Source organism: Panthera uncia, chromosome D1 (assembly GCF_023721935.1).
Source record: "Panthera uncia isolate 11264 chromosome D1, Puncia_PCG_1.0, whole genome shotgun sequence".
Lineage (NCBI taxonomy): Eukaryota > Metazoa > Chordata > Mammalia > Carnivora > Felidae > Panthera > Panthera uncia.
Window position 1 is genome coordinate 25,631,515 of NC_064808.1, and position 14,099 is coordinate 25,645,613.

The window sequence follows — 14,099 nt, forward strand, 5'->3', positions numbered from 1 at the left end:
AGCTTCTTCAGGTGTTTCACAGGCTGCTAACTGATGCTTCCTAAAAAAGGGCTCTATGGTCAAATAAATCTGGGAAACAATCCGTTAAATAGATCCCTGCCGTTGCAACACTTTTTGGAGACTACAACAGGCTACCGTGAATCTTCACACAGGAAAAACTGTATCAGCGTTTCCCAGACGTATCTGGCAGAAACCCTTTTGACATAAAGTCCCTCTTAAAATACTGGTGTTCTGTGAAACACATTTTGGGAAACAGTGATCCAGACAAATCACCCCTCTGACAGATGAGTAAGCTAAAAGCCAGAGAGGAGAGTGGCTTGGTTCAGGCCCCAGCTCCCCACTCACTTTCACTGCTTCCAGTTGGCTTCGCCACCACCACTGCTGTCAGGAATCTCACCATTTTGGACCCCTGTGCTACCTTCCCTCAGACAAAAGCACGGCTTTCATCTGGGTCCAAGACAAAAATATTCTCTGCACCGCGGTTCCCCACAATTAAGGACCCGAGAAATGTGCTTCAGACCTACCTCTCATTAAACCGTCCCACCACATCCTGATGGGCCTCCGTCCTGTATCTTGAATGCACGTCCTGAAAGAGACAACATCTGTGAACACAGACATCCCAACAGCGCTGCGGCCCGCGGTCCAAATGTGAAGCAGCTTTATCAAGCAAGCCTGGGATAAGGAGGCGCCAGAGCTACTGCTGGAAACCCACTCCTCCAGAACCTGCTGTGCTGAACAGCCCAGCTGCTATTTGCTGGAACTGGGATGGATCATCAAATGCTAAAGGTAATGTTTTTTATTACAACAAACATCCTCTCACCTCGGCTTTGACTTTTTCCACATTTTATCCAGCATCATAAAATGTGTTCGTTCATTCATTCAATAAAACACACATACCAATCGTGAACCAGACATGCCGGGTATACACCAGTATTCAATAAAGCAGGAACTCTGTTCTCATGGAGCCTACAGTCTAACGGTCGGAGGGAAACGAGTAAGAAGAAAAAAAAAAAAAAATCTGGCAAATGCTCCAAATGAAAAACAATGTGCAGTGACAGCAAATGGCAGGGGTGTGGCTACTTACATGGTGTACCTCTGAGGTGAGAAGCAGGCAGCAGGGAAAAGGGGGAAGGAGGACAAACAAACTGATGTGGGCAAAAAGTCATTCATTCATTCACAAGTATTTAACGAGTGCTTACTAAACACCAGGCACTCTTCCAGAATCAGGGAATGCACCAGTGAGGAAAACTAAGTCCCTAACCTCATGAAGTTTACAGACCAGCACAGGGAGGCAGGCAACAAACAAATAAATATATAACTTTAGGTAGCTGGCAGATGCTGTGAAGGACAATCAAGCAGGTCGAGGAGTGACAGACAGAGTCTGTCCCACAGAGGAGGGGGTATGTGAGCAGGGACATGAATGCAGTGAGAAGCGGGCTGTGCAGATATCCCAATGGCAACAGCAAGTGCACAGGTCATGAGATGAGAGCATACTGAGCATGTCTGAGGGCCCCTGAGGAAGCCAGAGGGGCTACAGAAGCAGCGGTGACGGGAAGCAGCTACTAAGATCTGTGGAAAAGTCCATGTCCCCGCATAAACGCAGCTTGTGAAACCCTGAGGCCAATTCTAACGCCATTCCTGAGCAGGGCCACAGGCCTGTGACTAAAACCTGTCACAAGGAACATGCAAATGGCAATACTGATGGGGTCGCAGACTAGTTGTGAATCCACAGAGACATATTCCCACTCCTAACCATGTCCTCAGCTTTGGGTGGAAACTACCCCTCTCACAGTCAAATCTCTTGCCAAACTGGGAGTGGAATCAGCAAATGTTCCTTCGTTATCCATTAGCATGAGGACTGGTGGGCAAGTCTGTGCATGGTCCCTTTTTGGTAATCCAAAATGGGGGCACTGGCGTGGCTCTTTGCAGAATACCATCCCAGAAATGTAACTACCTAATAACTGCCACATACATGAATCTCACAGGTATAGAATTTACAAATACCTGAAAGGAAATGTGAAATTCAGAGATGCCTGGGCACACTCAAGGTCACTGACTTTCTCTGCAGTGACCTTCTCATTACTTACAGTCAAAGAACTCCCAACCCAAACCTTGTGCTGACTGCTCACTAAAGCCGTTCAACAGGAATTTTTTTTTTAAAGTCTACTTACTTATTTTGAGAGAAGAGGAAAGAGTACACACAAGCAGGGGAGGAGCAGAGAGAGGAGAGAGAGAGAATCTCAAGCAGCCTCCATGCTCAGTGCAGAGTCTGACATGGGGCTCGATCCCACAGTGAGATCATAACCTGAGCCAAAATCAAGAGTCGGCTGCTTGACCAACTGAGCCACCCAGGTGCCCCCTCCATAGGAACTCCTAAAAGAAAGTGGCCAACAGCAAAAACACACTTGATGTGAACCGCCACAACTCAGTTAAAAACCATATACCCACCATGGTCATTGTGTACAACTGCTTGAGCGAATTCATGGTCCGTAGGAGGATGACCACCAGCCCACCACCTTCCACTGTTTCCACAGTTCTGGCCAGTAAGTTTGGAGTTAAAGCTTCAAAATCCTGAAAGAAAGAGACCTCAAAAAGGGCTAGTCACACAAAGAGCACCCCCGGGGAAGTTTAACTAAATAAAAGGAGGGCTTCCGAACACGAACCCAAGACCATAGCCCTCACTCGACTCACCAGGAGGGGCCCACACACCTCCCTTTACTTAGGGGCACAGAAGAGAGCCCAGCACTGGGCAAGAGGTGTATCCGGTTTTGTATGACAAAAGTGTGTCTAATAGCCTCACACAAGATCCTATCTGGGAAGAAATCCTCTCCAGTGATTTGCACTTGTATTTCACAAATACCTCACGTTCATTTTCGGATGTGTTTACATAAAACCTGTCTGACAAAACTCAAACTGCCCCACATGGGGGAGCCGCTGCCTCAAGGAGCCATCTTCACTGCACCTGGTAACAGTGGTGGCCTAAGAGCACTCACTACCAACCAGTGGCCAGGTGAGAAGAAGCAAAATGCTCCTTTCTAGTCTACAAGGTGGGATGCAAGCCAGCAGTATGGGACAAACAAGTGGAATGTAAGAAAAATAAACCAAAAACTTCCAATCCGTGATTTTTTTTCCCCTCATTCCTTTTTTTTTTTTTTAATTTTTTTAACATTTATTTATTTTTGAGACAGAGAGAGACAGAGCATGAACAGGGGAGGGTCAGAGAGAGGGAGACACAGAATCTGAAACAGGCTCCAGGCTCTGAGCTGTCAGCACAGAGCCCGATGCGGGGCTTGAACTCACTGACCGCAAGATCATGACCTGAGCCGAAGTCGGTGGCTTAACCGACTGAGCCACCCAGGCGCCCCCCCCCCTTTTTTTTTCTTTCCAAGATTTTATTAAAATCCAGTTAGTTAATATAGAGTGTAAGGTTGGTTTCAGGAGCAGAATTTAGAGATTCTTCACTTACATGTAACACCCAGTGCTCATCCTAACAAGTGCCCTCTGAATGCCAAAACTATGCAATGCTTCAGGAAGCTGTGTGTCACCCTTGCACAGGGAGCATGCTACTCCTCTCTGTGTCATTCCAGCTCTAGCATATGTGCTGCCAAGGCGAGCACTTTCCCCTCATTTCTTAACTTACCTTTCATAAGGTACAACTTATGACCTACGTAATCCTGGTACTACATGCAAATGATAAACACGCACCAAAATTGGGGACGGGGGCTTAAATGTGTTCTCCTTTCGGGGTGGGGGGGAGTTGGGGGGTCACAGGTGTCCAAGAATCAAAGGATAAAACAGAGACCGCCAGAGCTGGAAACAAAAAAAATGTGAAGTTTGTTCTGGCAAGACAAGAATACCAGAGAAGAAATGTACCAGGTAGTTCTCTGTGGAGGAAAAGTGAGGGGGTTTTAAGGACTACACCCAGCCAGTTAAAACAGGTCCCACTGCTCCCTGCTCACCAAAGTCTTCGGCTACTTCTAGTTAGGATCTGGGAATCTGGGGTCCCTCTAAGTTCACAATACTTTCTTTCTCATCCTCAGCCGGTTAGAACCAGCCATGATGGAGCACCTGTGTCAGTTTTGGTATCTCTAGGTTAAGCGTCGCTTTAAGTGGAAAAGTTTATTTTTACATGGGGTGAGTTACCCAATTTGCTTTGGAAAGTGGCCAACTATTCCACTGATACTGCCTGGGGGAGGCTGTATGGGTCAATCTTTCTCCTTCCTGTCCGCCTGTTCTTGAGGGGAGCCCTCCGCTCTCTGACGCCAGTCCCAAGCTGGAGGAAGCCACCCACCTGGAGAACGCACATGCCAAAGGTGTTGCCCAGGATCTTGTGGGTTTCATTGTAGTAGCAGTAGCGGATGTTTGTGGCCGCCACGAAGAGTTCAAAGGGGTCATCTTGCTTTATGTTCAACGTCCCATTCTTTATTTTCTTCTGTAGCTGTCGCATTCTTTTCTTCCGGTGACTGCAATCACCCACCCACCCCAGGAGAGCCAGTTAACCAGAGAGGCTAAAGGGGTGGGAGCAGGGGACAGGCTCACTGATCACCCATCAAGACCTTCAAGCCAGAAGGAACTGAGCTATCGCAGGGCCAACGCCCTCCGTTTAAAAGTGAAGGAAAGAGTAGAGAGGTTAAGAGGATGGGCCCGGAGCCAGGGGTGAGTCTGTGGGGGAATCCTACTGTGCTGCCCTGGCACCTTCCACAGATTCTCATCTTCAAAAGAAGGGTAACGAGAGTACCTAAACCTCCTATTTGGCTAGACCAGAGCTTGAAACCAACCTTGGTGACCTCATTACCTTAGTCTCAAGCCAAAGCTTCTACTACACAGTGCCGTTCCCCAGAAGACCTGGGAAAGGCAAGGTGGCTTTGAAATTTATCGTCAGGAATGAAAGAAGGACATCAGCTCTATTATTTTCGCTATTTGGAAGAGTCCTCAGAGGTCGCAGCTCCCTAACAATCCCTGAAAAACTATGTCAGATAATCATTTCCTGGCATTTAATTAAGGAGCAGCAACTATAAATGGTATGGGACACTCAAAAGGCTCAACTTACCTGCTAAACCCCAGCTCTTTCTTATAACACCACAGCACTGAAGGCCGAGCCTTCACAGTTGCTTTGGACAACATGTGATGGAGTATGACCACCTGCCAAAGGAAAAAGTCACAGAATCTCATGGCCAAAAGAGACCTCAGAGACTGCCAGACCTCATTTTGACAGATCTGGAAAGTAAACAGAGGGCCAGGAGAGGGCAGTGCCCAGGCAGGGACTAGAAGCCTGGTCACACACTCTTAACCTTGCGCTCAGTCCACCCCTAGGTTCTCACAAGGCATTTTATGTAGAGAAAAGCAGTCAAAGGGACCTTAATGTTATTATGTGCTGAAACCTCAGAGGAACAGTAACAAGCTAACTGTGGGACAAGACACGAAGTCAGCCAGGAAGTGTTTACGAGGTCTTACCTGGTCCTTTCCTCGGTCTCCGACTACAACAAACAAAGACCTTTGCCTTTCAGCAACTCCATTCTCAATGAGAATCCGGATTCGGTTATCTACTTTCTTCCGATGCATGGTGAAAGACTATCACTGAAAGAGAGAGAAAGGAAACACAACTGGACATGAACGCCAGATTCTGGGTGAGGAACATTAGCTGGCAGCCTCTTGGGGGACCAGGAGCTATGCTAAGGCACGTTGGGAAGTATCATTTTACTTAACTCTCAAACTGCTCCCTAGGGAACATGTCAGTCTCATTTTTAAAATTAGGAAACTGAGGCTTGGGAGGCAAAGAAAATGTTTCCTCAGCATGGAAGTCAGAAGGGAAGCTGTGTTTCATACTTCTATCAAGGAGTTTTTTAAAAAACTTGAAACAATGCTCCACAAAATAGAATGATTAAAATATATAATGGTATATTTGTGAGAGAATAAGGCAGTTCTCAAAAAAGCTCCTTCAAAATCACTTTCAGAAATTATCTAAGGATATGGATAAAGATGCTTATGAGAAGACTGACATCACAGAACAAAGCATGATACCATCTTTTTAACACATGTACATAACATGAAGGGAAAAAAAAACCTGAAAGAAAACACAAAAATGTAATTTTTGTGGATGGTGAGACTGCAGGTGGTTCTTATTTTGTTCTTTTGTTTTTTTAGAGTTTTTTTTTTATTCATATGCATTACTAATAAAATCAGAGAAAGGAAATCAATGAATATTACTGTGATGAAATGTGTCCAACTGTCTCCTCAAAGGAGAGAAACCCGTACTGAAGCCTGTACAGACAGACCTTAAAGTTAGGATTACGTACAATACAATAATGCATTATTACCACAAAAAATGCACCAAAGAAACATCAGGAATATCAATTATATTTCTACAACATTGAAGGAAGAATGACAGCCTACCTAGAAACTACAGAGCCTGCTGCATTCTAAATATAAAGTTCATTAATTGAACCTTAAGTGTGCCTTAACTGTCCTTCTACCCTCCAATCCAAATATGGATTTTAGCAGTGCTTTCTTAGTATAAAACATTATGTTACAATCAATGGCTCCTTTTTTATAAGGAAAGGAGCAAGTATAAAGAATTCAAGTATTTTAAGGAAGGAATATGACAGGATTCACACTCAAATTTGCCCGACTCCAAAGCCTAAGCTCTTTCCAGCTCCCCACTCTGCCCAACTTGTCAGTTGAGTTGAGGCCACATAGAGATCACACACAAATCAATCAATAACTAATTAGTAGGGACTGCTTTTTGCTCTAGTTACTGTGGGAGCCCCAGAAACAATACCAGATAAGACTTGACTTCAAGGAGCTTTCATTCTCCTTGCAGAGAATATTCAAGAGAAAGAGATAAGGGACAATTTGTCTAAAGACAGATAAAACTAGACGCAAAAGTAATAGTACAGCCAATAGTCTGATGAAGGTCTGAGATTACCGTGGGCTGGAATTGCCATGGAAGGCTTAACGTAGGAAGAGGGCCTTGAAAGGAAAAGAAAGAGAACTATTCCTCATTCACTCGTCTATTTGTCTAACAAGTAAACACAGTATCTATGTGCCAGTCACCATTCTAGATGCATTAGCAAATAAAACAAGTCCTGAATGTGACTCCTGAAAAAACAGTATAAACGAATGAGCTTAGACAAACAAATGAAAGCATGGGAGGATCTGGAATCAGACTGCCTCGGTTTAATGCCTAGCGCCAAAACCAGGAACCGTAGGCAAGCTCCGCGGAAAGCAAAAGTGTTGTCACCTCCCCCCCGCCACACACACACCCAGACCCCCAACTAGAGTTCCCCAGAAGGTGGAGATGGAGCCACGCAACCCCGGAGAGCGCTCGAGAAGCACGCGGAGAGTGGCCGCCAATCGGGGAAGAGGAGCCCGTCATCTAGGAGCGAGCGCCCGTGTGGGCCGGCAGTCGACGCGGGCCGAGCATTGGCAAGGATACAGAGCCCTCATCCTCGAGCCGGCCACCTCTGGTCCCAAGCAGGACACAGACACCGACCTTGGTACCCATCCCCAGCCATCCCGTCTTGGGTACCTGCACCCCGAACCCAGCGGATCCCAGCCAGCAGCCAAGCGGAAGCACGTGGGGAAACCCAATTACTCCAGAAGCCCAGAGGGAGCGGCGGGCTGCCCCTAGCGATGCCTGACCGCGCGCTCTCAGCGCTGGCCTCACTCCGCGACGCGCATCCTGCTCAGGCACTGAAAGGCTCCATGTGCCCGAGCGCACTATCGGCGCGGTGCGGAGTGCGTGCGGGGACTTTCGGCAACCATGTCTCCATGTGATGACGTCAGATGCCCGGGAGGCGGAGCTGCAGCCTACGTGGCCAGCGCGGTTTTGGAATTTAGTCTCTGCTCCAAGTGGCACGGGTGCGATTTGCCTCTCGTATCAGAATCATGATGCCCTGGCTCCGAGGGACAAAATAAGCGCTTGCCGCTGTGCTGGGGCGAGCCCGGGTTACCAGACAGGCCCGGGGCAGCACACGGTAAGGGGGTCCATGGCTCTTAGTGTTTATCCTAGTTATACGAGACGACCGACTCCAGGGATCTGTGCGTAATTTTACCCTTTTATTTAAATAACTTCCCATTTTAACGTGACAAAATGAGGAAACTCGGTCAGCAGGCCTATTTTATTCACTTGATCTTCCACACCTGAAGAAAGGACCCTGTAGACCTGTCGGAAACTCAGTATTTCTACCCACCGGTGCGGGTACTTTGTAAATTCCCTTTAGGCCTAAACTGGATATCAAATGATAGCGCTCTTCTGAAAATCAGCTCTGGGGCTCTGCTCTTGTTAAATTACTTCTTCCTCCCGCCCAGCTCCCAGGCGAACCCGCCCAAGCATATTACAAGCACCACCTATATATTTTTATACTACAAGAACCACCTGTATATTCTTACACGTTGTCTTTGGGCCAGATTGTTGAACTTCAAGTAAACAAATTCCAACTGCTTGCTTGACATTTCTTGAATACCCCAGATTCAAAATGTCTGAAGCTGAACTCCTTCCTCAAACCAAGACACTTCCAATTCCGGTGTAATCATCACTACTACCCATTTGTAGTCTAACACCCATCATTTTCATATTCGCTCAACAAATGTCAATATGCCAGACACAAGGGATAAAGTGACCAAAATGTTTTTCACTTATAAAGTTTGCGTAATTCTGGGTAAGCTTTAAGTGCTATTAAGAAAAAACTGTCCAATAAGTAAAGTAACTAAGGGTATGTTTTAGTGGTGGACATGGAAGGCCTCTGAGCTGATGACACTGGAGCAAACACCTGAATTTAGAAAGAATGAACGTTAAGAATATTTGAGTGAAAAGCCTTTGCATGCTTGAAGATCGACTAGTGAGCAAGAACAAAACCAGTAGGCAATTAGGCCAAATAATGAACGCACATAGACCAAAATTTAGGATTTAATTCTAGGTATGACGGGAAAACCAGTGGAGTTTGGGGAACCAGGAAGTGACAAAACCTGACTTGTCCACAAAAATCACTACAGGATGATGAGTAGAAAGAGAGCCATTATAAGCTACTGCGGTTACTTGTCCTAAGCTAGTAATAGTGGTGGTCAGAAGTGTTAGATGATTCAGGATGTATTTTCAAGGTAGAACTATGTGGATTTGGTTAAGGACTAGATACAGGGTACAAAAGAAAGTATACCCAAAGTATTTGCCCTGAGCAAATGGATGAATGCAGGTTAATGAAGAGATTGACTTGGAACACTCAAGACTGGAGTAATTGGGGACCTAGGAATATTTAGGAGGAACTAAAATACTGATTGTATTCAAAGTCCTGGGATTAGATGGGATCGCCTAGGGAAGAATGTAGTTAGAGATCAGTCTCACGACTGAAGCCTGGATTACCCAGGAAAGGATACTGAGCACTAAGTGAGACAGGAAATATGTAAGATCCGTTCACTACTGCCCTCCACTTTATGTTGTAATCATTTCTCTCACGGGCTACTCCCAATAGACATCTCTCGCCCCATACAGATTGTTCTCAAAACTGCATTGTGTATTCTTTAAATGGCAATTTTGTTAGGTGACCCACTATCCTTTACCCCACTCCTGGCCCCCTACACACACAGCTTAGAAACCTTAGTTTCCAACTGTTCTTAAGAGACAAAACATGGAACATAACTGTAAAGCCACCTGTAGTACTCTTTACCTGTTTTTCAGCCTCTAACTCTACTAAAACACATACTCCTACTTGAGCAGATAGCTTTCTCAGTCCTGGAAGAGTGTGCCTTTCTTTGGATATGCTCTCTTCTCCACTCCTCTACCTAATTACTCCTCATCCTTCAAGTCTTAGTTCAATTATCCCTTTCAACAAAGTCTTTCCCAATCATTTTGACTAGGTCATAATTTATTGCAGTCATGGCCTTTATAGCTGTCATCAACTCTGTTGCTCCATCACAGCATTTGCTACATTTTTGTGTCACGACATCATTATCTTTGAACAGACTGCTCAGTGAAAGCAGGAACCACAGTGATTTTGTCACCACTGAATGCTTAGTGCTTGCCATTATGCTTGGCAAAGGGACACCCAAACTTGCCAAATAAAGCCTTAGTTCACTGGCTTAATACGGTGTCTCCCTAATATAAAGACAGTACTTCAAGCAGTACGTACAAGTAGGAATACACCAAGAACTGCCTTTACTATTTACTAGATCAGGTGGTCTTTTCACTGCCTACATTCAATGAGCTCCTGACTGAAAGAAGGTGGTGGTAGTCTAGACTCTTGAGAAGACAAGGCTACCAGAGAGATTTTCTGTTAAGGTTTTTCCTCTCCTCTCACAAGGAGCACTTCAGAGCTTTGCTGGATACTATACACAACTAACGCAGACTTCACTCAAGGACAGTAAGAAATCAGATTTTAATATTTAATCTATGTAATTTAAGACATTCACTATTCTTTTCCAGTATTTTATAGAAGTCAGTCAGAATGGGAAAAGGTATAGAGATAAGCCTTAACAATTTACTTTCATTTTCCTGATGGTTTGCCCTCCCCACTGACTCTACAGAAGGGATAAGCTTAAGGGCAATACTGATTCTTTGAATATAATTTATAGCCAAAGTGCTTAATAAGAACTCAAGTGGGATGAGGATCCAGGAACTTAAAGATGAAATGAAGAAGGGTTTGAACTCAGTGCTTACCTGTATCTCAATCCCCTAATTAGATATATTACTAAAAATATAATGAACAGTACAAATTTCCTAAGACACTCAGGAGGCTGAATACTCAACTGCTTCTACATTTTATGAATTGTCAACAGAGCACTTCAGTTATTGGGCCTTCTGAAAATAAACACATTCTCATGCCTCCTATAAGTGGAAAAGTCTCCCACATAACAGAGTTGCATATATAGGAGACAAAAGAACTGTAGAAGCTAACTGATAAAAAATGTTTCAAAGGATATTTGTTTTAATATCAAGATACAGTGATTGCAAAACTCTTCCATATTCAGTAGGGATATTAAGATCTAGAAATAGAACTGCTCTAACCAAGGTCATCAACGACATTCTACCTTAAAGCTCTAAAATAGAAGTCTCATTATCCACATGAGATGATTGATACTGTGCATTTACAAAAGTACTTTATATGTGGAGTCTTACTATACCAAGAAGCTACAGTGACACACGTGACAGTCATTTCCTTGCAACTCTGCTAAAATATGCATTTGACCAAACAAAAGGTCTTCTGCAGGTAGGACAAGTATTCACATATTATACAGAACACTTAGTACCAAGACTCAGATCTTAACGGGACTTTTTAAAAAGTTCTCTGCCTCATAACAAGGCACCTCCTTTAAAAAATATAAGCTGAATTGAGACATAAAAGCTTTACATTTAGACTGTGATAGAATGCCAAAAAAAAAATTATACTATTTCAAAAAGAACGACTCTTTTAAAAACATACACAGAAATAATGAAACTACTAACACCTTTACACATTCACAACATCTACACTAATGCATAGAAGTTTGAAACCTAGAAAGCATTTCTCCCCCATCCCATCTCTGAACTGATTCATAGAGATCACTGTATGAAGAATCACTTATTTACTTCAATTTTAAATGTCATGAAATTATTTTCTACACAGATAGCAAATTTAGTTTTGTATATAGGATTGTAAGCATACACATCTAGGGATTACCCAGTAAACCATGAATATTTTATCTATTCCCCGTGAAATACAGCTAACATATGGTTGTGGTACATCCCAGGCAGATGTCATTTAAAGCACACAACGGGAGGTGCTAGCCAAAGAAATACTCATTTGTAAAAGTAAACGTATAACCCTTGCAATATGATGTACCACAACCACACATGAGAAAAGTCAGGAACTTATTTTATTTTAAAATAAACATTGAAGATACCCCCCCATTCCCCACCACCCTACAAAAAACTTTTGAATGTGGAATGTTCAACAGCCTATCCATTTTAGGTTACAAAACCAGCAAAAACTCCAGTTGTCTAACAATGAATGTTTGAGAATCGTTCTTGTGTTTTGTTTCTGTTTTTCTTCAGTGGCTGAGCACCTACTGGAAAAATTCCTTAGCTAAAGGCTAATAAAACAAAATTCAATTTCTGCACAGAAAATACCATTAACTTAGTATTAGTAGCCTTTGCTGAAAAGATGGGATTAATTCTCCATGAAGTCAAAGTGGGATATGACAAGCAGCATTAAGTTCATAGGCACACAAAACTAGTGCTCAAACTGCTAGCACAAATTCCAACAGTACATAAATTACTAAACTGTCATCTCCATCAAACTTGTGACTCTCCCTATGCATCTAAGTGAAGGAATCGCCACTTTGAATAGAAATGCCTCCATGAGAAAAAAATAGAATTCAATTAGGGTTAGACAAAAGATAAATGCAAGTACTACAGAAATAGCTGCTGGAGAGAACCATAAAATTTGAAACACTAACAATGCATGGGGTGAACCACATAAGCTGCTAGCTGTTGAACACCAGTGTTTCAAGATACAACTTTTATAAACATGTTTTATTTGTTTTGCTTATACCATCAGAACTGAAACTACTGTCTGTCATCTCCCTAAAATAGGGAAATCAATCTAAAACACATACTGGTGCTTTTCAAAAGATAGCAATTTAAAAGGGTGGTAGCAGCAGGCATTTCATATCTTTTTCTTTTAAAAACCTTCAGGCTGCAGGAAAAACATGTGACCAAGAGTGTTATGATTATCCATTAGATATTTTCATCAGTACCTGTACCAATTTAGGTGACAATACAGCAAGATCCGAGGATTAGTGACAGACAATGTATGTTATAAGGAATGATATATAGTACCAATCCTTATAAAAGTCATTGTCGAAGAAAATGTTAAGTGTTCAAAAAGGTATCTAAATACTTCACATTTAGTACAGAAGCGGCCATCCAGATTACATCCCATATTTGTTGCATATTTTTCAAAAAGTGCCAATCAAAGCCTAATTTTGCATTTTGGCTTTGTCTTATACAGTATCAGCTGTTAAAAAGCAATTTACATGTGTTTTTAACCAGTCGTTTGGCCAAGGATGAAGAGTGCTGTGTCAAAGCTGGTAGCCAGCCTTATATTAAGGGCCCATGCATAATTTGGTATGCATCTTAACGTTCAGTGCTCCAATTTAACTGGAAAAGCTGTGAAATGCAGTTGTTCTGCCAAACCACACTCCACTCCTTCCTTCTTCAAGGGAAATATTTTAGTTTTGTCAATTACCATTGAATAACTCTAGGGCTGACTCGTAGATTTGATCCAATGTCAAAAGTCAATCTTGCTCTTTCCAAGCCACTTCAAATAACTATGGAGATATCACCCCGTAAAGTGTATTATGTTTTACTCCTAAGCAAGGGTGAGGAATCTGAGTATCATGTGCAAGGCTCAAGATGACGCTTAGGACAGAACATGCAGAATAAAAATAGTTTCCTTCCATATCCAGGTAATATAAAGCTGACAATTGTAGTCCTGTCTTTATGGGATGAAAACAGTCCCTTTACAATAAGTTTCCTGAAAGGGAGAACAAATAGATAATAACTCTTCTGGTAACATATTATGGTACACTGGCCAGTGTGTTTTTGGCGTTTAAACATAATCCTGTGAATCAGATTAATTCACTTGCTGAGTGTTCATTTGCGGCATCCCTCTGTTGGGTCTTGGGGGCCCTCCACGACCTAGAAGACAAAAATGGCATTTGGTTTTTCTTTCAAATATTATTTGTTTTGCCTTCAAGCAGATTTTTCATCTGAAGTCAAGAAGCATGTGGGCAGCTTGTCACCACATTATTAGGTTTAAGAGGTCAATTCTTCAGTGTTCACCTGTCCTGGAAGTTGTCATGCGCAAATTTGCTCATGTTCTCTAGCTAAAAGAAGAGTAGAGCTAATGGAGTATTCCACCAGTACTCATTCATTCATTCATTCAACAAGTATTTATTGAGTGCCTACTGTGTGCCAGGCACTGTCATCAGGCGTTGGAAATAGATACAGCAGTGAAGACAGACAAGGTACCTGCTCTCATGGAGCTTACATTCTAGTGTACACTCTAGCTTACATTTCAGTAGTAAGTAACATCATACTATCAAAATTAATAAAAGCACCAGAA

General features: G+C 43.0%; 2 protein-coding genes and 1 non-coding gene across 4 annotated transcripts in view; all 3 read right to left on the minus strand.

The window, feature by feature from the left end:
* Nucleotides 1–11,446, minus strand: part of NAT10 (N-acetyltransferase 10) — a 38,795-nt gene extending 27,349 nt beyond the window's left edge. The window contains exons 1-6 of the mRNA XM_049648451.1: nt 7,529–11,446; nt 5,455–5,577; nt 5,051–5,142; nt 4,292–4,463; nt 2,449–2,571; nt 525–586 (exon numbers count right to left, since the gene is read on the minus strand). Coding sequence (XP_049504408.1) covers nt 525–586; nt 2,449–2,571; nt 4,292–4,463; nt 5,051–5,142; nt 5,455–5,562 — 557 coding nt within the window. The 5' untranslated portion in view covers nt 5,563–5,577; nt 7,529–11,446. The remainder of the gene's footprint in view (nt 1–524; nt 587–2,448; nt 2,572–4,291; nt 4,464–5,050; nt 5,143–5,454; nt 5,578–7,528) is intronic.
* LOC125917300 (U6 spliceosomal RNA) lies at nt 3,511–3,617 on the minus strand. Its single transcript, XR_007456147.1, has one exon. It is a non-coding gene; the product is annotated as a U6 spliceosomal RNA (small nuclear RNA).
* Nucleotides 11,447–13,435: 1,989 nt separating the features above from the next.
* Nucleotides 13,436–14,099, minus strand: part of CAPRIN1 (cell cycle associated protein 1) — a 38,063-nt gene continuing 37,399 nt past the window's right edge. For both annotated transcript variants that reach the window (XM_049648460.1, XM_049648455.1), the window contains exon 19: nt 13,436–13,672. In XM_049648460.1, coding sequence (XP_049504417.1) covers nt 13,608–13,672 — 65 coding nt within the window. In that variant the 3' untranslated portion in view covers nt 13,436–13,607. The remainder of the gene's footprint in view (nt 13,673–14,099) is intronic.